Below are 25075 nucleotides of genomic sequence, written 5' to 3' on the forward strand. Positions count from 1 at the left end.
AATGTTATAAAAAAAGATTTGTAATTTGATAAAAATGAGTGAGTATGTAATATTATTTGATAATTTAAACTTTTAAGTAAATTTGTGGGGGCGATTTTCTTAATAAGAGAGACTTTGAACTAAATTGTCACATTGTGAAACTTCCAATTCTCAATTAATAAGGTACCACATCAAACTTTCTTTGTCTTAAATTATTTAGATGGTACTTCCAATTCTCAATTTAGGTGGGTATTATTGTGAGCTTTCTTTGTCTAAAGAACTCATCAAATTATTTTTATGATTAAAATTTTAAAACAATTAAGCTAAGTAAAAGTTTTTTTATTTTCAAAGGTTTATTGAGTGACAAAGGTACTTTGGACTACGTAAAACCAAGGCATCCAGCACCATGAAATTAACACGGCCATTGAATATATTGGAAATTTTGTTGTTAGGTAATTTTCTAAATAGATACTACATATAAAATGCACATCATCTTTACGTGAAAGCAAAATAACTGAAACTAAGCCAAGGCATCCAGCTGCATGAAATGAACACGGCCATTGAGTATATTGGTAATTTTGTTATTAGATAATTTTCTAATTAGATACTACGTATAAATATGCACATCATCTTTACGTGAAAGCAAAATAACTGAAACTAAGTTTAATAACCGAAAATAATTAATTAACATGTTCACGCTAGGATTTGATTTCACATGTGGATTGTTAAAGAACTAGACACAGAGAGGAGAAAACAAGAGAGACGAAAAGAAAAGAAAAGAAAGAAAAAACATGCGATTAAACATTAATTCACACGAGTGCTATAAAATGTATAACTTTAATTTCGTATATTGTTTGGGGTCTTAAGCTCATGTTCAAAACTCATCAACATCATTTTCCCTCCCCTTTAACCTCTAACTCTCTAACCCCACTAACCATTGCCAAGTGAAATAAATAAATAAATAAATAAATAATTCAAATTAAACATACCTAGTGGCTTACATCACAAGTACAAAAATTATCCAAATACCCTAAAAAAAAATTCTATGTACAATATCTATCAGACTACCCGTATAATATGTGAATGGATGGATAATGGGTGCATGGTGTGCCTTATATGCGAATACATTAATAGGACGGTGAAAAACCCTATATATAGGTGTGCGCGTTGCAGCAATAGAGAGATATATACATAATGATTTTGTATTTGTATATGTTTGCACCTTTGGGAAGGAAGTGAATAGTTCTCTAAATCCATATTTCTTCAACCATCCAGTTTATTCTTTCTTTTATCTTCAATCTCAACCCAGACCTTCTTTTACAAGAAAGCCAGTAGCAAAATTCTAAAATTTTCACAACTCAAGCTTCTATTGCCTTCCTCTAAATTTTCTCAAATCAAGATGGGACCAATTGCTTTGTGCATTGGAGCTCTGGTTATTATAAGCCTTACACATTGGGTTTACCGTTGGAGGAATCCGAGATGCAATGGAAAACTCCCTCCAGGTTCAATGGGCTTGCCGCTCCTCGGCGAGACTCTTCAGTTCTTTGCACGAAACACTTCCTTCGACATTTCTCCCTTCATTAAAAAGAGGATGGAAAGGTAATATTATGAAGTACAGGCAACCAAACAAACATGTTAAAAGAGTATATATAGAACTCAAACATGGAAAGAAAGTTACAGTAATATTTATCAGCATCCTCATCTTTTCTTCTTATAATGTAAACTTTTTGGCTATTACTTTTCAGATATGGGCCAATATTCCGAACCAGTTTGGTGGGACAACCACTAATTGTATCCACAGACCCGGATCTCAATCACTTCATTTTTCAACAAGAGGGGCAACTTTTCCAGAGCTGGTATCCAGAAACCTTCACGGAAATCTTTGGACGACAGAATGCAAGTACGTTGCATGGGTTTATGTATAAATACCTCAAGTGCATGGTGCTGAATCTATTTGGTCATGAAAGCCTGAAAAAAATGATTCCTGAAATTGAACAAGCAGCATGTACAAACTTAAAGAGGTGGTCGAGTCAGCACACTGTTGAATTAAAGGATGGAACTGCAAGTGTAAGCCTGAAGTCTTCTATTCAGATTAGAAATTCACCGGCATTTCGTCATTTCGACTAGTCTACTAATAATTGTGTGTTTACAGATGATATTTGATCTGACTGCAAAGAAACTGATCAGTTACGATCCAGAGAAGTCCTCAGAAAATCTGAAGAATAACTTCGTTGCTTTCATACAGGGATTAATCTCCTTCCCTTTAAACATTCCTGGAACTTCTTACCACAAATGTTTACAGGTATATCAAAACCTCACACATTAATTCATTCTATTTTAAATTATTAGGCGCGCATCTGGAAAACCTGGTCCACCATTGGTTTTGAATCTTACGAGTTTCTTCAGGGAAGGAAGAAGGCAATGAGGATGCTGAAGGACATGCTTAAGGAGAGACGGGCAAATCCTAGGAAGCACCAAATAGATTTCTTTGACTATATCCTTGAAGAGCTTGTGAAAGAGAATACAGTCCTTACAGAAGCAATTGCTCTGGATTTAATGTTTGTGCTACTGTTTGCCAGCTTTGAGACAACTTCACTCGCTCTAACTTTAGCCACCAAATTTCTTTCGGACCATCCTTTGGTGTTGAAGGAATTAACAGTCAGTAAAATTAACCATGACAACCTTTATTAATTATGTCGTTCACATCCTATCTTATTACTCCAGTTGACATGTTCAAAACGTTCCCTGCAGGAGGAACATGAGGCAATTCTAAGAAGACGGGAAAATGTGGACTCTGGACTTACATGGGAAGAATACAAATCAATGACGTTTACATTTCAGGTGGGTCGACAAGAAGTCTCTTTTTTTAGTCTCGAAAGGAATTAATTCTATGGATATATATTTTTCTAATTCTAACGATCATTAAAATTGCAGTTTATTAATGAAACAATCAGGCTGGCCAATATAGCTCCAGGGATTTTCAGAAAAGCACTAAGAGAAATCAAGTTTAAGGGTATGTATTTACAATTGATAAGCCAATTTCTTATAAAATAAACAATCACAATTACTTTAACATACCTTAATATGAAATGCGGATTGGTGCAGGCTATGCCATTCCAGCTGATTGGGCGATTATGGTCTGTCCTCCGGCTGTACACTTAAACCCTGACAAATAACTTCAATCCATGGAGATGGGAGGTAATTAAGTATTCTCTCTTTAATTATTCTCTTTTATACAGTACTTTTATAAATTCCCTCCACTTTTTACTTCTCTTTTATACAGTACTTTTTGCAATATTTGCTTATTCCATCTTTTAAGTCTTTCAATTTCAATCGTAATTATCATAAATGTACTGACCGACCCATTTCTCCTTACATTTCCCAACCAAGTTTAATGACCAAATTGTGAAACATAAACGAGAGTGGTAAATTCTCTGAGATCATCGTATCAGAAAATATAAAGATAAATAGTATTACTTTGATGAACGGTTAGGATCATCTGAGATCTGGATGGTTTTATCGTACAAGTCACAATCAATTGCAACCATAATATTAAGATCGGGGAGTTTGAGAAATAAAAAATAAAAATAAAAAGTACGATCATCTGAGAATTGTAAAAGAAGAATCCAACCTTTTAATCTGTTTCTCAATATTTTTAATCTTATTTTCAGTACTTTTATTTTTTTTTTTTCTCAATACTTTTAATTTTTTTTTCAACACCTTTTAATCTTGTTCTCGATACTTTTAATATTACCTTAACACATTTTAATTTTATTATCAACAGCTTTAATTTTGTTTTCAACACATTTTAAACTTATTATCAACAACTTTAATATTGAGAAAATTATTCTCTCTTTAATTAATCTTAATTATTTCCGGTAGTTCGCTGCTAGTAGAAAAACTTATTTTCGGCCATGCTTGAATCTATTGTTCTTTCTTTTAAATTCTCGTATTGTACAATAAATGACGGCATGCACACAGGGAAAGGAGCTGAATATTGCATCTAAACAATTCATGGCCTTTGGAGGGGGCATGAGATTTTGTGTGGGAGCAGATTTCTCCAAGGTGCAAATGGCTGTATTTCTCCACTGCTTGGTTACAAAGTACAGGTAATTAAGAGCATCATCTATTCATATATTGTATAAGCAATAACCAACTTTGTATGTGTGTGTGTGTGTGTGTGAAAGAGAGAGAGAGAGAGAGAGAGAGAGAGAGAGAGGCTAACCTATGTTACATCTGAAATTGTCAGGTTCCAAGCAATCAGAGGAGGAGACATTGTCCGGACTCCTGGTTTACAATTTCCGAATGGCTTTCATATTCAGATCTCTCAGAAAAATAAGCAACAGGAAACAACATCCAACTCTATTCTATCAAACCTGGATTATGCACCACCAACTCACTTGTATGGCTGATGCTATTTTTCGTTCTTGATGTTGACTGCTACTGTTCTTATTATTAGGTTTTGGGTTTACTGGAAATGGGCTTCCAGTTATGTAATTTAGGGGGTATGCCTCCTCCTTGTGTTGTATTCTATTTCTTGTTTTTATAAAAGCATGCCATTCAAGGGGAGAAAAAAAAAAAAAAATGTCTGCAATTTTATCACTGTATCTGATAAATTTGGATTCTCTTTCTTTTTTGCGTCTACAGTGACCATTGTCATTCTTCCCTTTCTGCAAGTAGACTTGTTGTACGAAGAACTCTTGGTTCAACCATGTTTGCACTTGTCCTTGTGAATGAACGAAGACTGTTATATGGACTTTAAAAATGAAGTGAAGTACTCGTGTCGGACACATATTTATTCGAACATGAATATGAGATATGTGTCAAATATTTTGGATTAGGCATTTCCTTCAAAAACAAATACATTCATTCAAATTTATTATATTATTATTTATTAAAATCAATTAAATTTATATATTGAACACTATGTTAAATAAAAAGATTATTTTCTCAAAGAAAATAAAATAAATTAATATTAGGCGGTGTCCATGCGTCCTTCGGTTTGAAGATTTGAAACGTATGATGCATGGATGTATAACCGTACATGATACACACCTGAGTCGATGTAACATATGATGAAGATAATAATGATAATCAATTAATAAAAAATCAAACTGACCGTTAAAATTTCATTATTGAGGTGAACTAAAAGAAGACATGAACTGCATATCACAAATTGAACATAACAAGAATAAAGTGATCTCAAATTCATAATTTACATAAGAAGAGGTGGTTGAAGGTACGAATAAAAGAACAAGAGTTACTTGCCTCTCGCATAAATTAACAACATCTGCACCAGCATCTGGCTCACATTTGTGTGTCTTACATAATACACCTGGGGTGCTACCTTTGCCTTATTCACATATGTGTGTCTTACATAATATGGTGACAAAATGTAATTTCCATATTCTCCGTGTTTCGTGGGATCACTTGATTGTTTGGGCTTTGCACCACTAGAAGAAGAAAACCCTCCAAAATTCAGTCAACAAACTAGCATTTGCATTGTCCACTGGTGTGAATCAAATTTGGATGGAACATAATGCCATAGCCTTCTTTAAAGCAAGAAATTCGACTCAATGGGCAGTTTTAGCAAGCATCGGTGATCTGATCCGGTACAGGTTATCATCAATGAGGGTGAAGGACTCCATTTGTAGAACCTCCAATGAATGCCTTGTATGTGAATGCATATTGAGCAGGGTGCAAAAATATGTAACGTAATGAATTGTTGATTGGTGCATTGGACAACCCAATGTGTAGCTCATCCACATAGGTTGCTACAATCATCCTTCGATGTGGTACAACATTAATCCACCACGTGATATGATATTGTCAGTATTCACTTGAACCCGTGTGATTTTATTTTTGAGTTTTACTCCAAAAGATCTCATATCATTAGGAGATAGCATCGGTATATATAAGTAATTCATCTTCATCTTCACCTGATCTAGACAATTTGGGATCACTACAATTTTGTAAAGACCCAATCCATCACATAGTACAATAGTGTCCACTTTGAGCCCGATCTGCATGGTTTTTTTTCTAATGATGTGCGATTGTTCAATTTATAACTCGAGGTAAAGGTGAAGTGGTTAAATTTGCTGGTACCATCTCCAAATTGTATGAAGTCTTGTAGAATAAAACTAAAGAAGAAAAAAAAAAATCGCGCTGACTCAAATAAAATGCGAACAATAACACACCGTTTGATGGAGTGAGTTTGGTGCCATTGGAAGAAAGTGAATATATATAGTTCGTTGTCTCTCTTGGGAACCTAATTCTATACTTATTCAACAATCAGTTTATTCTCTCTTGGTTTCTTCTCTATGTCCTTCGCATATTTAAAATACGATACATTCTCATGAATTTATCTTTATCTCAACACACACTTTCTTGTACCAGAAAGTAAGTACAGAATTCTAAAATTTTCACACTTCAAGCTTCTCTTGCCGCCTTCTAAATTTTCTCAATTCAAGATGGGACCAATTGCTTTGTGCAAAGGAGCTCTGGTTATTATAAGCATTACACATTGGGTTTACCGCTGGAGGAATCCGTTATGCAATGGAAAACTCCCTCCAGGTTCAATGGGCTTGCCCCTCCTCGGCGAGACTCTTCAGTTCTTTGCACCCAACACTTCCTCAGATATTCCTCCCTTCATTAAAAAGAGGATGGAAAGGTAATATATAACTTTTATAGAGGAGACAATGTTACAAACACGCTAAGTGAGAGACTAGCAGAGTTTACAAATAGATAAAGAGTGTTAGAGAATCCGTACTTAACCGATAAGTGTGGCTTGTTGGCGGTTGCATATATTCAGAATTTACCTAAAAGCCACAAGTTCAAAAGGCTGGTGGTTGTGAGGTTCCGCATCAAAAAAATATATAGATATATATATATATAGGGAATCTGTTCATAGGCAAAGACATAGAAGTCAATACTTCCCTATATATTGCAACTGCTAAGCTATATAGACTCATTATAACCAACAGACAAACATGTTAACAGAGTAGCGCAATCTTTATCAGCATTCTCATCCTTCTTCTTATAATGTAATTTTTTACTATTATTTTTCAGATATGGGCCAATATTCCGAACCAGTTTGGTCGGACAACCAGTAATTGTATCCACAGACTCGGATCTTAATTACTTCATTTTTCAAAAAGAGGGACGACTGTTCCAGAGCTGGTATCCAGATACCTTCATGGAGATCTTGGGACGACAAAGTGTGAGTTCCTTGCATGGGTTTATGTATAAATGCCTCAAGAGCATGGTGCTGAATCTTTTTGGTCATGAAAGCCTGAAAAGGATGATTCCTGAAGTTGAACAGACAGTATGTAGAAACTTAAAGAGGTGGCCGAGTCAGCACACAGTTGAATTGAAGAATGCAACTGCAAGTGTAAGCTTATGCAATCTGATATTTTCTCTTCGAATTAGAAATTCACCAACCCTTTGTCATTACGAGTCTGCTAACATTTCTGTGTTTACAGATGATATTGGATCTGACTGCCAAAAAACTAATCAGTTATGATTCAGAGAAGTCATCAGAAATTCTGTGGAAGAACTTCGTTGCTTTTCATGCAGGGATTAATCTCCTTCCCTTTAGATATTCCTGGAACTGCTTACCACAAATGTCTACAGGTATATCAAAATCGTCCACACTAATCTTGATCATTTAAATCACATTAATTCATTCTACTTTAAATTATTATGCATCCGGAAAAGCTGAAAATATGGCTAGTTAAGACTGAATTTTTCCAAGCATAGATTGGCAGATTGAAATTGTTTGGTAAACTAGAAGATATTGTAATGCCAATTCTTAGTCAAAAACTGTTTAATGCGGTAAATTATTTTCAACATTGGTTTCCAAAAAAACCTGGTCCGCCATTAGTTTTGAATCTTCTGAGTTTCTTCGGGGAAGGAAGAAGGCAATGAGGATGCTGAAGCACATGCTTGAGGACAGACGAGCAAATCCTAGGAAGCAACAAAGTGATTTCTTTGATTATATCCTTGAAGAGCTTGTGAAAGAGAATACAATCCTTACAGAAGCAATTGCTCTGGATTTAATGTTTGAGCTACTGTTTGCCAGCTTTGAGACAACTTCCCTCGCTCTAACCTTTGGCACCAAATTTCTTTTGGACCATCCTTTGGTGTTGAAGGAAATAACAGTCAGTAAAATTAATGCCTCTTTCACTATGACAACCTTTATTATGTCTTCACATCCTATCATATTACTCCAGTTGACAAGCTCAAAATGTTCTCTGCAGGAAGAACACGAGGCAATTCTAAGAATACGGGAAAATTCGGACTCTGGAGTTACATGGGAAGAATACAAATCAATGACATTTACATTTCAGGTGGGTCAAGAAGTCTCTTTTTTCTCTTAAAAGCTATAAAAGAATTAATTCTATGGGTATTTTTCTAATGCTGACTCTCATTAAAATTGCAGTTTATCAATGAAACAATCAGGCTGGCCAATATAGCTCCATTGATTTTCAGAAAATCGCTAAAAGAAATAAAGTTTAAGGGTATGTATTTACAATTGATAAGTCAATATCTAAAAATGACAACATTGAATTTTATAAATTAGCAAATCGCAATTACTTTAACATACCTTAATATGAACTTCGGATTGGCACAGGCTATACCATTCCAGCTGATTGGGCGGTTATGGTCTGTCCTCCAGCTGTACACTTGAACCCTGACAAATTTAAGGATCCCCTTGACTTCAATCCATGGAGATGGAAAGTAAGTAGAGTACTGCAAATTTACCTGCTCTTTAATTAATCTTAATTATTGCAAGTAGTTCACTGCCAATAAGAAACTTATCGTCCATGCTTAAATCTATTGTTCTTTCTTTTAAATTCTCATGTAGTATGATAAATAACGGCACACAGGGAATGGAACTGAATCTTACATCTAAACAATTCATGGCTTTTGGAGGGGGCGTGAGATTTTGTGTGGGAGCAGATTTTGCTAAGGTGCAAATGGCTGTATTTCTCCACTGTTTGGTGACAAAGTACGGGTAAGAGCGTCATCTATTCAGGTATTGTATAAGCAACTTTGTATGAGAGAGAGAGAGAGAGAGAGAGAAGCTAACCTATTTTACATCTGAAATTGTCAGGTGGCAAGCAATTAGAGGAGGTGGCATTGTCCGGACTCCCGGTTTACAATTTCCAAATGGCTTTCATGTTCGGATCTCTGAGAAAAATAAGCAACAGGAAACAGCATCCAACTCTATTTTATCAAACCTGGATTATGCACAGGCAAGTCACTTGTATCGCTGAAGCAAAACACCAAGAGGTTCCAATATTCTATGCTTGTACTTGTAATTTTCGTCTTGGTTGAAATGCATCTCTGCATTACGGGACATCAGCTCAGCCTTATTCCACAGCCAATGCCATTGTTTGGGATGTTCTTCATCATTTTAATTTTAATTTAGCAGACTTTCACTTGCTATTTTTCATTCTTGATGTTGGCTGCTAGTGTTCTTGTTATTAGGTTTCGGGTTAACTGGAAATGGGCTTTTTCCATTCCAGTTTTTTAATTTAGGGGGTATGCCTCCTCCTTGTGCTGTAATTTATTTGTTGTTTTTATCAAGTCATCCCTTCAGGGGGAAAAAATGTCTGGGCTTTTATCACTATGTATGATAATATTGGATTCTCTTTCTTTTTTGCGTACAGGGACCATTGCCTTTCTGCAAGTAAACTTGCTGCGAGATACTAGAACTCTTGGTTTGACCATGTTTGTACTTTCTTTTTTTTTTCGAAAATTAGACCATGTTTGTACTTGTCCTTATGAACATGGTGAAGATAATAATGATAATCAATGTACATTTTGAATAAAAAATCAAATTGGCAAGTTAAAATTTCATCAATGAGGTGAACTAAAAAATACAGGAACTACATATCACAAATTGAACATAACAAGAATAAAGTGATCTCAAATATCATCTTAAATGTCATGTTGAACTCTTAAAAAAAAAAAATGCATGTGAACTGTAAACACAAATCCTAACCTTAAAATGGCACAATTACATCGAAACCAAACAATATGTATAACAAGATTAACACTTAACAAGTAACGTGATCTTAAGTTCAAAATTTACATATGAAGAGGTGGCTGAAGATTCAAATAAAAGAACAAGAGTTACTTGCCTCATATATTCACAACATCTGCACCATAATCTGGCCCACATTTGTGTGTCTTAACATAATACTCCTGGGGTTTATAAGAAACATCTTAGAGACAATAACAAACTGAACAGGTGACATTAAAAGGAGTGAAAATCAGAGACTTGAAAGAGAAAAAAATAATAATCTAAAACAACACAAAAAATTTAATGCTCCCAATACAAACATACATTTGTAAAAATCAGTATCACCATATAGCATATATAATACTGCTTCTTTGTTTTTTTTTTTTTTTTTTTTTTGATAAATTAAAATATTTAGAAAAAACGTTCAAAAGGGGAACGTGTCCCTAATACAAGAAGAAAAAAGATCTAAGGACCAATAGCATCCAAAAGATCAAAGAAATCATCAATCGAGGAGCATGTGCTTCCTCTTACATAACAGAACAGAGAATGAAGAAAATGAATTTTTAAATTAGCTAAAGACGATTCTTTTCCTTCAAAGGTTCTGTTATTCCTCTCACACCATAAACACCACCAGACACAATGTGGAACAATCCTCCAATAATCACGAGCTTGTTCTTTAACAGGACATCTTCTCCAGGCGTTAATCAATTGTGAGGAGTGCTTAAGCATTACCCAAAAAAGGCCAAACATGCCAAAAATAAAACTCCAACAATCATACGCCACAGGGCAATGAATATGATCCACGGATTCACTATCTGTTTTACAAAAACAACACCAATTAATAATGATGTTGCCTCTCTTTCTCAAGTTGTCCAATGTCAAAATCTTTCCCAATGTGGCAGTCCAAACGAATAATGCAATTCTAAGAGGAGCTTTAGAACGCCAAACAGACTTTCATGGGAACTCGTGACCAACGAAGTTGGACAAACACAAAAACATGGATCAGACACCATACCTACCATGAGCTAAAGTAACCCACAAAATATCATCACCCTCTGCCAACATCCTTCTACCTATACAACGTATTTAAAAAAACACAAGCTTCCTCCATTTCCCAATCCTGAAAGGGGCGCCTTAAACGCGCATCCCACGTAACTCCATTGTTATCAAGTTGATAACAATCAATTACATAAACATGCTTATTGACTGCAATACTGTAAAGTCTAGGAAAGGAGTGAGACAGCAACTGATATCCGCACCAAAGGTCCTCCCAAAAACAGATATGTCTGCCATCACGAGCTTTGAATCGAATGTGTGAGGAGAAAACATCCCATCCCTTCCGAATGAATTTCCACACTAACGCCTCTCATAATAGTGACTGGGAGAGAGGACCAGCCCCCACTCTCCTCACCAAAACGACACGAGACAACTCTTCTCCACTGGCGATGACGTTCCTTTCCAAACCTCCATAACCACTTTCCCAAGAGAGCACAATTAAAAGGGACCATTTTTCGAATGCCTAACCCGCCTAACCTCAACGGTTGGCAGACTTGATCCCAATTAACAAGATGATACTTAAACTCCTCTCCCCTTCCACCCCAAAGAAAATCCCTCTGAAATCCTTTCAGAAACAGAGCATGGAATTTGAAACAAAGATAAAAAGTAGGTAGGAAGGGACAAGAGAGTACTCTTAATAAGTGTGACTTTCCCCCCTTAAAAAGATACTGTTTTTTCCATTCTGCTAATCTTTTCTCATATCTATTAATCACTGGGTCCCAATTACGAACTCGTGTATAAGAAATTCCCAAAGGCAATCCTAAGTAAGGAAGAGGAAAAACACCAACTCCACACCCTAGGACAGCAGCTAAAGAGGAAATATCTAGAACATCCCCCACTGGAACAAGCAAACTCTTTACAACATTAATCTTTAGCCTAGAAACCGCTTGGAAGCAAGCAAGAATGCACATCAGATATCTGAGTTGAGAAACTTCGGCATCACAAAAAACCAAAGTATCATCCGCAAACAACAAATGGGAAATCTGCATCTGATGATCAACATCTCTGCCAACTCTGAAAATCATTACTTCAAATTTTGCTTAATTACTTCTAATCTTTTCAATAAGAATTCCATTACTCCTCGATGACCATGTAAATAACAAAAGCAATCAAGCACCATGAGAATGTACTGTAAACTACGAAAAAAAATGCAAAAAAATATATCAACCAGGTCCCATTTGGATGCACATTCTCTTACATTTTTTAATTAAAAAACGAGATTTGAAGGTGCAAGCTTTTAAGAAATTAAAATACGAAATAAAAAACCCGATAACAAAAACTATTAAAAACACCCAAAATCACTAATAAATGAGTAGTACAAAAATTAATGATCAACATAATTTGGACATACTCGTATATATGTCTGCTCATAAAGTGCATAGGCAGCGGATTTGTTCACCATTATCACCGGCGGAATTCTTAGGGTTCGCATGTCTGTGTGTGTATATATATATTGCCCTATATATCTCAATAATTTTAGTGAGAGAACGAAAAACACTTACTGATTCACTTGGGACGGCCATGCCAATGAGGATCTTGGTTGTGCAATTGAGGGTACTGGAATAGGAAACGTTTTCGCACTTTTCAAGCTTTGATTTGGACGCCCAAGACGGGGAGTGAAGAGGGAGATGAAAGAGAAAGTATAAGAGAAGATGATTGATCGAGTGAGGGTTCTCATTTTGGGAACTGTTTGGCGCGTCGATTGTTAATGGCAGAACTGTCCAGTAACGATGTAGTTGGGAAGTTTAGGGTGTGTTTGGTAGGGTTGATTTGGAGTGATAGGGCGAGAAAAGAAAGGAGAGGACAGTGTAAGTTTGTATTTGGGTAACTTAAGTAGAGGGATAGGAAGAGAGAGGGAGGGATAGCTATCCTTCCTTATCTCTTATTTGTTTTTTCTTCAATTTTGAAAAAATAGGGAGAGATATGGAAAGCAAGCATAGTGATTTTAAATAGTATTTTGATAATACCAAAATTAGCCTCTATAAATTAATATACAGATTTATTTTTTCATTCAAATCTCATGGTTATGAAAGGGTAAAAAAGTAATTATTCCATTCAAGTCCCATGGTTATGAAAGGGTAAAAAAATAACTTGCTTATTATCCTTTCTTTTCTTATCCGAACAAAAATAACTATCATTTCTTTTCTTTTTTCCTATATCTATCCAAACACAAATAGAAATTACTATACTATCATTTCTTTTCTTTTCTCTCGTAACTAATACTATATACAAGGGGCGGTTTTGGTGGGGTGTCATGGTAACTATTCAGATTTTCCAAACATGGCCTTCTCAAAATTAAATTACTCCAATAAGTTTTGGCATATCTTAACAAATTTAATTGTGTTTAGTGTTTAAGATGAGATCTTTCATTCTTAGGCTGTAGAAAATAACGTATCAGTACCTTCAGCTTAGCATTTTAATTTATAAATTTCCTTTTACAAAAAATAAAAAGGATATAAAAATAGAAAGGAAAACACAATATCAAAATTAACCTTTGGATTCCATAATTTGAGTAGAGTTTGAAAACTAGCTATGTGGAGGTCCATAAAATTAACCTTTGGTTTTTAAATCAGGGTTGAAAGGTAGAGGAACAATGAATCACTCTTATCTTTTCTGCGCGGGATAGGGCAAGGAGAGTAAGAAAAACAAAGGGAGTAATATTTTTTTGATGTTTGGTTATCATAAAATATCTACGAAGGAGAAAAAAATAAAATTTAACAAAACTAATTTATTCATTAATTTTTGACAAATTATTTGTCTCGTCCAATGGACTTGATTTTAACCTCGATCTAAATTTTTGTGAAACTCCAAAAAAAAAATATATATATATATATATATATTATCTGAAAAAAAAATTATTTTCAAAAGAAATACGTAGTAATTTTTAGTTGAAACCAGGGAAGTCTAGTCAACACGTGTGAGTTTTTCCATACTGTTGATTTCTGTTACATTTGGGCCTCAAATCCTCGAGCCAATTTTGAAATTCACAAGTACACTCATTGATCCAAAAGGAATATACGAAAATTTGGGCTTTGGATAACCTTAGCCCTAATAGTGTCCTCTTTTTTTTATTTTTTCTTCTTCTTCTGTTTCCAGTAAACAAGCCTCAATGACCTGAAAGTGTGTTAACGGTTTTCACTAGTTTTGATAGGTCTGATTTTCTACCACGATGGGTCTTGTAGTCATGATTCATGATCTGGGCCACGAATACATATATATGTTTGATAATCAAAAGAGTTAGAATAAGTTTTAAAAATAATAAGAAGAAAAAAAATTCTTTTTTAAAATATGATAAAAAGAAATTTATAGGTGCAAGTGGTTCTTGAAAATTGTATATGCAATTTATTTAAAAGGATTGCAACTAGAGTCATTATGAAAGTAAAATCACATATTGCACTCTTCCTATGCAAAAAAAAACACCCTTAAACTATATAAAAAAATATTTTGTTAAATTAATAAAAGAGTATGGCCGTGGTTGCCGCCGCAAGGGAAGGGAAGATTGGAGAAGACCCGTCATGCATAGGCGACATCTGCCTTCGCCGCCGCCACCTAGTTCTATTCTTTCCGGTGAGGCTCCAAGTACCTAAACCCAGTTCACGTTTGCGTGTTCCCAAGCGACGACGACAAAGCACTGGTGAGTTCCTAGTATCGGCGACATCCGCCATCGCCATCACCGTCACCACCCACACAATCCCAATCCCAACCCAACACTCATCAGAGGATTGATTCCTCAACTTGTCTGAGAAAGTGTATGTATATTATATATATATATATATAAAGAGAGAGAGTAGGGGATGGATGGATATATTTCAAAAAGATGAGAGGAAAAAGAAATTAGTATTGAGAGATTCAAGGGGATGAATGCGTTTAATGGATGGCAGATTGTTTGGTCCAAATTGGGACTACCATAATTGGTCATTGATATATTTTACAATCTGTTCCGAAGAGCTTTCCATAAAATTCCTCCAGATTGAAAGAAAAAAATTCATTAAGATAATTAAATAGATCAGAACAATTGATTTATATACATATGATGGGGTTCTTCTATTTTTTTACTAATCTATGTAAGATTGAGATTTTAAATGATTCAAAACTAAATGATTCAAACCCAATTCAGCAGTGTTACAATTGTTAAAGTTCAAGAACAGTTTGCAATTGCGAGTTTAGGACTAAAAATACACACATATATAATACAGGAAAGTGCAAAAAACACCTCTAAAATATACCTTTCATAACCACTTTTACCTTTTATTTAAAAAGGGGTGCAAAAAATACCTCTATTGTTTTCAATTTGTGCAAAAAACACCTGCACCAACTACTATATTTTAGTCATAAATGTGTGAGTAGGACCAATTTGCACAAATGTCATAGTTTATGAATATTTTTTGTACGTGAATGGTGCAATATGCACTATAAGTATAATATAAAGATGTTTTTTGCACTTGACTCTATATAATACATATGTGATTCTCTTACTAAAAAAAGCTTCAATCTCATCAACTCGCTTTGCCCAATGGTTGCGGTTTTGGGGTGGAGAGTAAGATTTGGCAAGGGCATTTTTTTAAAAGTAAAATAAATATTATATTAATTGAGATGTGTTTTTGTAGAAATTAAAAAGAATAAAAATATTTTTTATACATTTTTTTTTAAATTAATATATTATGAAAGACATACTTGAAGGATATTTCTTTACACTTATTTTTATATATATTTATTCATAACATAAAGTCAAAGAGAGAATGTATCTTAGACTTGGGTGTTGAGGATGGCGAGGCTGGATTTTACGATATTTAATAGTAATATCATCCATGCAGCGAAAATGACATATAATTACCACCAACTACTGTTTGAAAGTTTGAATACCATGGACATTTCATTGCATTAAATTAAGGTTGAGTAGGAGCAGAGAATTTTGACTTTAGCAGTACATGAACCGCTGCAAGTAAGTACTTGAATGTCTGACTCTTACCATTTGTTTCCAAAGACTTCCGACAATGTCTGGTCTGACCACTTTCCGAAAAAAAAAAATATGTGGTGTGACCAATTTCCAAAAAAAAAAAATATGTGGTGTGACCCCACTTGACTCGTTCAACCAAACCAGGCTCAACCGACTTTGTTTCTTGGCTTTCAACCGTGATCATAGGGCCCACAACATTCTAGATGCCACGTGTCATTACTACACGTCACAATTTAACTCGGACCAATGCCATGGCAGCGCCGTAGCCCAAGGCCCAGTTTTGGTTGAGATGGGGAACCTGGGGTTTAAAAAACTAATTGTAATCCGTCCCGATCTTCTTTTCTGAAAATTTAATTTTTTAATATACTAAATTTTAATATTTTTTATTATAGTAATAGTTAATGAATTATTAAATTTATTTATAGTAAGTTCACAATATATAATAATTTATTTTTTATAAATTTAATGCAAAAAAATTAAATCGATAATATTATTAAAACAAATAGCTCTTTAATTTTTTAATGTTGACATTTATTTTGAGACAGTCAAAAATTAAAAAGATGAATATTTATTTTAGAATGGAGGAACTCATTAAAAAATATATAATAAAAAAAATCATTCCATTTCTTTCATATAGTCTGCCATTTAAAAAAAAAAAAAAAAAAGTCAAAATTTTTATTATTATTATTTTTTTGTCATCCATTAATCAACCCAACACACTAAAAAATTGACACAAATTTTTGCCTTGTGTTTAGGAACAGCGCTAAGATTTTAGTTTAGGGAGAACACAGTGTTAAGAAAAAAAAAATTATTTAAATGAGTAGAAGGAAAAAATATATATATAAGAAAAAGAGAAAGAAAATGATAATTTAAAAAAATAAAAATAAAATTTAACTCTTTTTAAAAAATTAATTTTAAAAACTAATATATGCATAGTGGACGGGCCAAGGCCAGGGACATACACCGACTCCACCCTGCATGTGTTATCAATTACTGTATTTTCTTTTTACCTTATTATAAAGGCTCAAAGTTAAAGGGCAATCACTCAATAGTTAAAGGGCGTATTATACAGTACTATTTTCGTCGGCGAAAGGATTTATGTATAAAAAGGTCGGTGATGCATATTTTTTTTTTTTTTTTGAAAAGTGTGATGTATATATTTTGTTCTGTCTTATCCATCCGATCTGCATAATGCAGATGGAAGTCTGTTTCGTTATGTTTGACCACGTGATTCTTTCCCTCGCTCAGTGAATGCCAAAAAAAATAAGGAAAATAGCAAAATGTTTGTATATGCATACACGTGTAATATGTCTCTATAGCATCTCTGTCCCTGAACTGATATCCCATTTACAAATCTTTTCATAAGATTCGTTCTCAGACAGTCACTGTTTTCTTTTCATAAGATACGTTCTCAGACAGTCACTGTTAATTCTTTTTTATATATATAACACACACACACTAAGGGTGTAAAAAAAAAAAAAAACTGGAACTAGAACTGGAATCGGAATTAGACCTGAAATTGTGAGAATTGGAATCGAATTTTCGGTTCTCACAGTTTCAGTTACTCCTGAATTAAAGAATCGTTAAGATTCGATTCGGTTCTGGAACTGAACCGAACCAAAATATATATATATATATTATATATAGTTATACTTGTGGGTTACCGCCTGTGCCGTTGTGGGCTGTGCCGTTGTAACTTAAAAGTCTAAAACCTGAGTCACTAACCACATATTCATTATTCAGATTATCAATTTATCAAATATTGGATAAAATATTAAAAATTAAAATCACGACAAAAGTATCAAAACTCAAAACCTAAACCTAACCTCTCAAACTCACTCGGCGGCTCTGCCTCCCATCCTCTCCTCTCAGCCTCTCGGCCCTCTCACTGGTCTCTATCTTCTCGAATCGATCAAATCGGTCTTTGTCTCTGTTGGGAAACGTGCTAATTTTAAAAACTTTTCGAGGAATTTAAATTCATAAATCTTGATTCATTACATAGAGACAAGTTTTATGCAAAAATAAAACATGATGTATCATTCAATTAAAAGATTGAATACTTACATCAAAGTTTGAGTAAACCTTAAATCTCTCCTCTAAAGTGAATGTTCTCACTTATTGTAGATCCCTTAACAAGATGCATTATTCTTGAATCTCCATCTTCTTGGTAATTGTTTTGCCTTTAGGAATCACTCATATGCCTCCATGAATGACCTTGGAAAATTAGGCTTGTGGGAGCCTCCATTAGATGAGAACATAAACCCTAATTTTCTAGAGAGAGAAAATATATTCCTTTTTCCTTCTACTAAAAATCACACCTAAAATATACATAGACCATGTATATTTATAGGCAACATAAAGGTAAAGAAAAGGAAACAACTAATCCTTCTCAATCTCTAATTCACATGTCTCAAATCTAATATGATTCCAATATCAAGTTGGGCTATGAGTGAGAATCCATTGGGCCTATTATTTTATTGGCTACAATGAATTAATAATTGGCCCGGTCCATGGACCCAATTCAATTAATTCATAAATTAATTTCTACTCCACTAAAAGAAATTAATTGAACTCCAATTAAATAATAAATAACCTCTAAGCCAATATTGCACTTTGACCCCTCTATACATAATTAGTTATCGGACAAATAAAGCCATCAATCCGACTACTTAATTAATATATTTATTTTGGTACCTTTGATTATTTCTGGCTCGATCACAATAAAACATTTGTTTGACCAAAATAATAATTTAAATAAATAAATATATAATAAATTATTTTGTCTAAAAATATACGAAGGCCTTCGAATTTACTTTGTGATCAACCATAATCAATACAAAATAAATACAAGTAGCAATGATGCAAATATTGAAAATATAACCCTCTAACTATTAATTACATAACTACCCAAAGTATCGGTCTAAGGATCCCGAAGAATCCGCCGAACAAATCAAAATAATTATTAATTAATAAAAGAGTCTATAATTTTCTCATACTTAAGAGTCAAATGCCATGACGGTGATAGGGAGCAATTGCATACGACGGCTCTCGCAATATATCTCAACCTAACGTGGATCCAGTTCAAATCTTAATTAATTATAAGTCCATCCATAATTACCGACTATGAACCATTTATAATTACTATTTATATATCATGCATTGATTGCTATCGCAAACATATATATAAATATCTCTTGTAATCAAATGGATACTATCAATTCTATAATGAATCGAAATATAATACATTGAATTCACCAATTGTATAAAACATAAATATTTCATAAACGTCAGGAACATATGTCACTTTAATCCAAACAGGAATTTGCTATATAAATCCCAACAGTCTCAGCCTCTCCTCTCAGCTTCTGATTTAATTAAGTCAATTTTATGAAGGTTTTCTGACGCGAAGGGAGTGTTCGAGAAAATCGGTGAGAACGTCGGCGTTTGTGACCGATGATCGGCGACTGGAGCCAATCGGAGATGGAGGTGGTGCTCGGAAATCGACAACATTTTCTGGCAATAGTTGAGGCGAAATTGCCATAATTGGATATAGTAGTTAAGAGGTGAGTGATAATGTTTAATTACTTGGCTGTCTCAGCCTCTGATTTAATAAAATAGTTTCTCCTCTCAGTCTCTGATTCAATCACTTCTACTCAGATCTTCGCCTCTCCTCTCAGCCTCTCCTTCCAGTCTCAGTTTGGTTAACGGTTCCATTACTCACAGTTCCGGTTTCGGTTCCATTTTTTAGGAACCGTTCAGACCGATTCCGATTCCAGTTCCTGCTAGAACCGTACCGAACTGAACCGTGTGCACCCTATTATATACACACACATTTACATATAAGTATAGGCAATGAGGAAACCATGTGAATCCAAAAGACGGAAATGATGTCCATTGTCAGTCTATGGTTAGCAGTAGGACTAGCTGGATTGGCAGCGATCACAATCGCAGTGAAACAAATTCAAACAAAGTCTATGTAAATTGGTAGGTACAAAGGCATGTTGGACTTAAAAGGGGGGACTTAAACAAAGTTAGTATAAACTGACTAATACGGGTGTCTGGACTTAAAAAAAAAAAAAAAAAAAAAACTTGGGTGATAAGGATGGTTCTCAATACTCAGTACCTCTTAAAGTAGTTAGACAATCTTAGTATATGTGACTCACATGACAACTATTTTGGGATAGAATTGGTATCAATTATGTTGTGTGAAGTTTGGAGCACTCAATTTGGGCGACTAAAGTATTATTTTTTTATTATTTTAACTTCAAAATAATAATCTATCTACCCAAATTAATTATACACTTCGAAAACCTTGACTCATTACTTTTTATTTTTTAGTTATATTTCTTTTATATATTATCACCATCTCATATTAGATGTTCTTTCGAGAATTTTGACTTACAAATTCTTATATTTCAAAATTGACATCTTATATGGAACAAATATAAATTTGATGCAATCAAATATAATCTAATTTTAAAAGTTAAAAATTATATGTTTCTTATTATGTTTTGTCCATAAAAAAAAGGGTAAAGTACATCCACACTCCCTGAGGTTTGGCAAAAGGACACTCAGCTGAAACTTAACTGTTTTTTTAGATAAACACAGCTCCTGAAGGTTTAAAAATGGACAAAGACACTCCTTTACATGAGAAATTGACCAAATTACCCTTTGACCTTTTAGGAGACTTTTTTAACTTTACAATTTAATAAACTGGACCAGTCTACCCTCATGAACAATTTATGCATAAAAAAAAAATGTAAAAAAAAAAAAAGCTTTATATTATTTACTTTTTTTTTTTTTTTTTTTTTTTTGTTATTTACTTTATAAATGTCCCAATTTCTTAAAAAAGTAGACGTCTAAAATGATTTTTTGATCTAATACATATATTTCAAATAAATTATATTTTGTTATTATTTCTTTTCTTTTTCTTTTTTACTTTTAAATTAAGATGTTTAATTCTTTCATCTAAAAAAATTAAATCAATCTCTTTTTTAAAAAAATAAAAAATATGGTACCAGTAAAACTTTATGCATCTTAAATTATATATAAAATATTATAAATTTCCCAACATAAAAGGGAAAAAAATAATAAAATAAAGAAAAAAAAAAAAAAAAAAAAAACAAACAAAGGCATGCATAAAGTTATACTGGTACCTATTTTCTTTTATGTTGAGAAATGCATAATATTTGATATATAATTTAAGATACATAAAGTTATACTGGTACCATATTTTTTATTTTTAAGGAAAAGAGATTGGTTTAATTTTTTTAGATGAAAGAAATAAGCATCTTAATTTAAAAATAAAAAATAAAAAGAAAAGAAGTAATAACAAAATATAATTTATTTGAAATATATGTATTGAATCAAAAAATTATTTTAGACGTCTACATTTTTTAGAAGTTGGGACATTTATAAAATAAATAACAAAAAAAAAATGAACAATATAATTTTTTTTTTTTTTTTATGCATAAATTATAGGGTAGATTGGTCCAATTTATTAAATTATAAAGTTAAAAAAGTCTCATAAACGGTCAAAAGGTAATTTGGTCAATTTTTCATGTAAAAGGGTGTCTTTGTCTATTTTTAAACCTTCATGTGGTGTCTTTGTCTAAAAAATAGGTAAGTTTTTTCTGAATATTTTTTTTGCCAAATCTCAAGAAGTGTGACTGTACTCTACTAAAAAAAAAAAATTGAAAAAACAAATACGGAACACAAGGAATACAAACAAGGGGTAAAATCAGAATCCATCGTTATTACGAATACGTCAATGTGGTGGCCCACCTGTTGTTGTCCATGATAAGTATAGAGTGGGGGACAGGGATAGAATGTTACAGCTATAGCTACAGTGATTCACTGATTTGGACCTTGTGGTGGCAATAAGGTAAATTTATCCTTCAATTTATACCATTATCATTTATCTCTTGTTTTTTTTTCCTCATTTATCTCTTGCTTCACGTCTAAAGAAAGTTTGAAAATTTAAATTTTAAAATTTAAAATTTAAAATTTAAAATTTAAAATATTTTTAAATGTTATTTGATTGAAATTTTTTATAAAAAGATCAGTTTGATTAAGGCTAAGTTAGTTTTGACTTAAAATATATATATATATATTTTTCTTATTCTTTTTTTAAGTAAAATAATTTTTTATTTTTATTTTTAAATATGTGTCAAAATTTTTTTATTCCAGATCAAGTCCATCCTACTTCATAACATTTGACCGTTTTAGTCTTTGCAAATTCACCAACCTTCTACGGAGTACTCTTTAATTTCACTTCTTCATTTTCGAGACTCGATCACATACCTTCTTTCTAAATTACAATGACATATATATATATATATATATAATTCTCTCTTTGCTTATAGCCTTATACTACACACCACTCTCCTCTCTCCACCAAACTGCTCACGCGAAACCAATTTCCAGAACCACCGTCACGTCAAGTCAACACCACTAACTCCCACTATCTGATGGGAAAAGCAGCCAGGTGGTTTCGCGGACTTTTTGGCCTCAAGAAAGAGGAGTCTCCGTCGCAGTCGGCGACCGACGCGACTCGCTCAGAACCAACGTCGGCAAAGAAGAGATGGGGCTTCGTCAAATCGCACAGAGAACAGGACTGCACTTGGAAGACCACCGGTCACCGGAGAAACTCCCGCGCCGATGTACCTCCCCGGAGTTCCGACGGGATCCCCGACGGCGGCGTTGATCCGAACGAGCAGGCGATCACGGCGGCGGTGAGGCCGACGAGCAGTGAGGGTTCTGATGATGTTAGTGCGAGCACCGTGGCGTACGTTAGCGGCGCCAGCTGTGGGATTCGTGAAGACTTGGCCGCTATTAAGATACAGGCGCATTTTCGAGCCTATCTGGTAAGTTTTCTTGTATTATGTATATTTCTTATTATTCTTCTTGTGTTATGGTAATGATTTATTATAATTCAATATTAGTTTCTTTAAATTTACCATTCTTAATCATAAATGTCATTGTTTGGTAATTAGTATAAAAATAATGATCCTACAATACAACACCACCAATGAACTTTTGTGTCAGTATATACACCCTAAAATTCCTTTCTACAAGAAAAAGACACATTTCTCACACAGTAATGTGGGTCCACAATTGCTTGATGTAGCATTGCTCACCTTTGTCTAGGTGTCAAAGTTGGATTAGAATTTATAGTGAAATAAATAATTTTGCCATGTGATTATGAGTTGGTTTTGATGAATTTTTTTCTTGGTTCTCAAGTCGAGGAGAGCACTGCGAGCATTGAAGGCACTTGTGAAGCTTCAGGCACTGGTTAGAGGTAACATTGTGAGAAAGCACACTGCCTACGCGCTACGAAGTATGCAGGCACTGTTACGAGCCCAAGCGCGTGCTCGTGCAGGGCGAGCTCAAATCTCTCAATCCCCACATTCAAGAACAAAGTCTTCCCAGTTCCTCTATCCTGTAAGCAACTTTCACTAAAGCCCTTCAATTATATATTCAATTCGAATTTCGTTAAAAATCATATCAATTATTTGGTAAAATGTTTTTGATGTGATTTTTGGAACATGTTGTGCATTGACTACTTTGAACTTGAAACATCTTTAGGGTGTGTGCTCTGGGTAGACAACAGTATGACGAAACAATATTCTTAGTCAGTGAAAGCACTTTTGGATGACAAATTACATGTCTTACATTGGGCATAATCTCGGCAGAACATTTAGGCATGCACAGTAATTTCCCTAAGCATTCTTTCGAGGATTATCCGTTACCTGCTTCTTCTAGGTTGAACAATAATTTTGCCTAAAGTTGCATCATACTTTAAGCTCTTATCTAAGCTAATGTAATGTATTTTTCTTTTCAGTTTCTTGTTCATAAAATAAGCTATACCAGTCAATAACTTGAAACATCAATTCAGTTGTGTGTTGGTTGCAGTTTGTTGTATTGTAGCAATTGCAAGTGCAATCTAAAAATTGCATCAATTGTTTCTGTTTTGGGATATCGAACATCTCTTTATCTTTGGTTTGGTGTGCAGGGCCCTGCAACCCCTGAAAAATTTGAACATGCCATTCGAGCAAATGGTGAAAAACAAAATCAGTCACCCAAGGTACGTTCGGACTATTTCTTGATTGCTTGTATTGTATTGTGATGATATGATTTATGCTGAAATGCATTCTTCCGCAACAAACGCAGGGAAATCGTTCCAAATCAGTTGGCAGGTCGATGGTTGATCAAGACAAGGCACGCGGTGGTTGGAGCTGTTTGGACTGCCAAATGAACGAAGGATTGGGGGACCGAGGGAGGTCTTTTTTGAGAACTCGCCCAACGGATGACAAATTTCTTGAGATAGATAATCGGGAACAACACTTGATACCTAAACGAAGAATCCAGTTCCAATATTCTCATCGTGCTTTGGGTTCAGATCAAATTAGTCATAGCTTAACCACTTCAAAAGACTCAACAACCCATCAAACCTTACCAAGTCAATCATCTTGTGAAGTTGAATCACCGATCCCTTTGTTCACTCGATATGTAGAGGAAACCTCTTTCCGCACTGCTGATGATAATTTTAAGAGAGGCCCCTGCACTCCCACTAAGAGTGACAGTTCAAGAAGCTACTTAAGCAATTGTTCAGAACACCCAAACTACATGGCTTACACTGAATCCTCAAGGGCTAAGTTGAGATCTCTTAGTGCTCCTAAGCAGAGGCTTCAATTTGAGAGATCAAGTTCAACAAAGAGGCATTTGATTCATGGGTATGGTGATTCAAGATCAAGCATGCAAAGAGATTCTGCATTCCATGCCATTTTCGCCAGTAAAGCTTATCCGGGCTCTGGTCACTTGGATAGACTTGGAATACCTGTAAGATCCAGTTGAGTTTAATGCTGGCCATTGGGATAGATACTTGACTTCTTCAGGGGATTGGAGGCTTTTTGTTAAATCACCTTGTAATGTACATATAGTCATGGAAGACTTGTTAACTTTTCAAATTTGTATTTCACATAGAGTGTGAGAATCTTCAAGCAATTCTGGAAATCCAAAGCAAGTTGATGCCATGATCAAGAAAAGGTTCA

General features: G+C 34.2%; 1 protein-coding gene, 1 long non-coding RNA gene and 1 pseudogene across 4 annotated transcripts; 2 read left to right on the forward strand and 1 right to left on the reverse strand.

Annotated features, from left to right (window-relative positions):
• The first annotated feature begins 1199 nt into the window (after positions 1 to 1199).
• Positions 1200 to 4639, forward strand: LOC132310396 (cytochrome P450 87A3-like; annotated as a pseudogene).
• Positions 4640 to 5161: 522 nt separating this feature from the next.
• Positions 5162 to 12866, reverse strand: LOC132307868 (uncharacterized). Of its 3 annotated transcripts, none has more exons than XR_009482337.1 (4): positions 12568 to 12865; positions 8585 to 10191; positions 6798 to 8231; positions 5162 to 6625 (listed from the first exon to the last, which is right to left on the reverse strand). It is a non-coding gene; the product is annotated as an uncharacterized LOC132307868 (long non-coding RNA). The 3 variants fall into 3 exon arrangements; XR_009482335.1 differs by having other exon boundaries at positions 6749 to 8231; XR_009482336.1 differs by lacking the exon at positions 5162 to 6625 and having other exon boundaries at positions 6636 to 8231; positions 12568 to 12866.
• Positions 12867 to 22259: 9393 nt separating this feature from the next.
• LOC132307869 (protein IQ-DOMAIN 22-like) lies at positions 22260 to 25037 on the forward strand. The gene is made up of 4 exons (XM_059805743.1): positions 22260 to 22888; positions 23265 to 23465; positions 24037 to 24108; positions 24195 to 25037. Exons 1-4 carry the CDS (start codon positions 22493 to 22495, stop codon positions 24876 to 24878), a joined length of 1353 nt encoding a protein of 450 aa, XP_059661726.1. The 5' UTR covers positions 22260 to 22492; the 3' UTR covers positions 24879 to 25037.
• Positions 25038 to 25075: the final 38 nt, after the last annotated feature.

The sequence above is a fragment of the Cornus florida genome, unplaced genomic scaffold (assembly GCF_030987335.1).
Source record: "Cornus florida cultivar Cherokee Brave unplaced genomic scaffold, ASM3098733v1 CherokeeBrave_3.0.0_Hap2_Chr05, whole genome shotgun sequence".
Lineage (NCBI taxonomy): Eukaryota > Viridiplantae > Streptophyta > Magnoliopsida > Cornales > Cornaceae > Cornus > Cornus florida.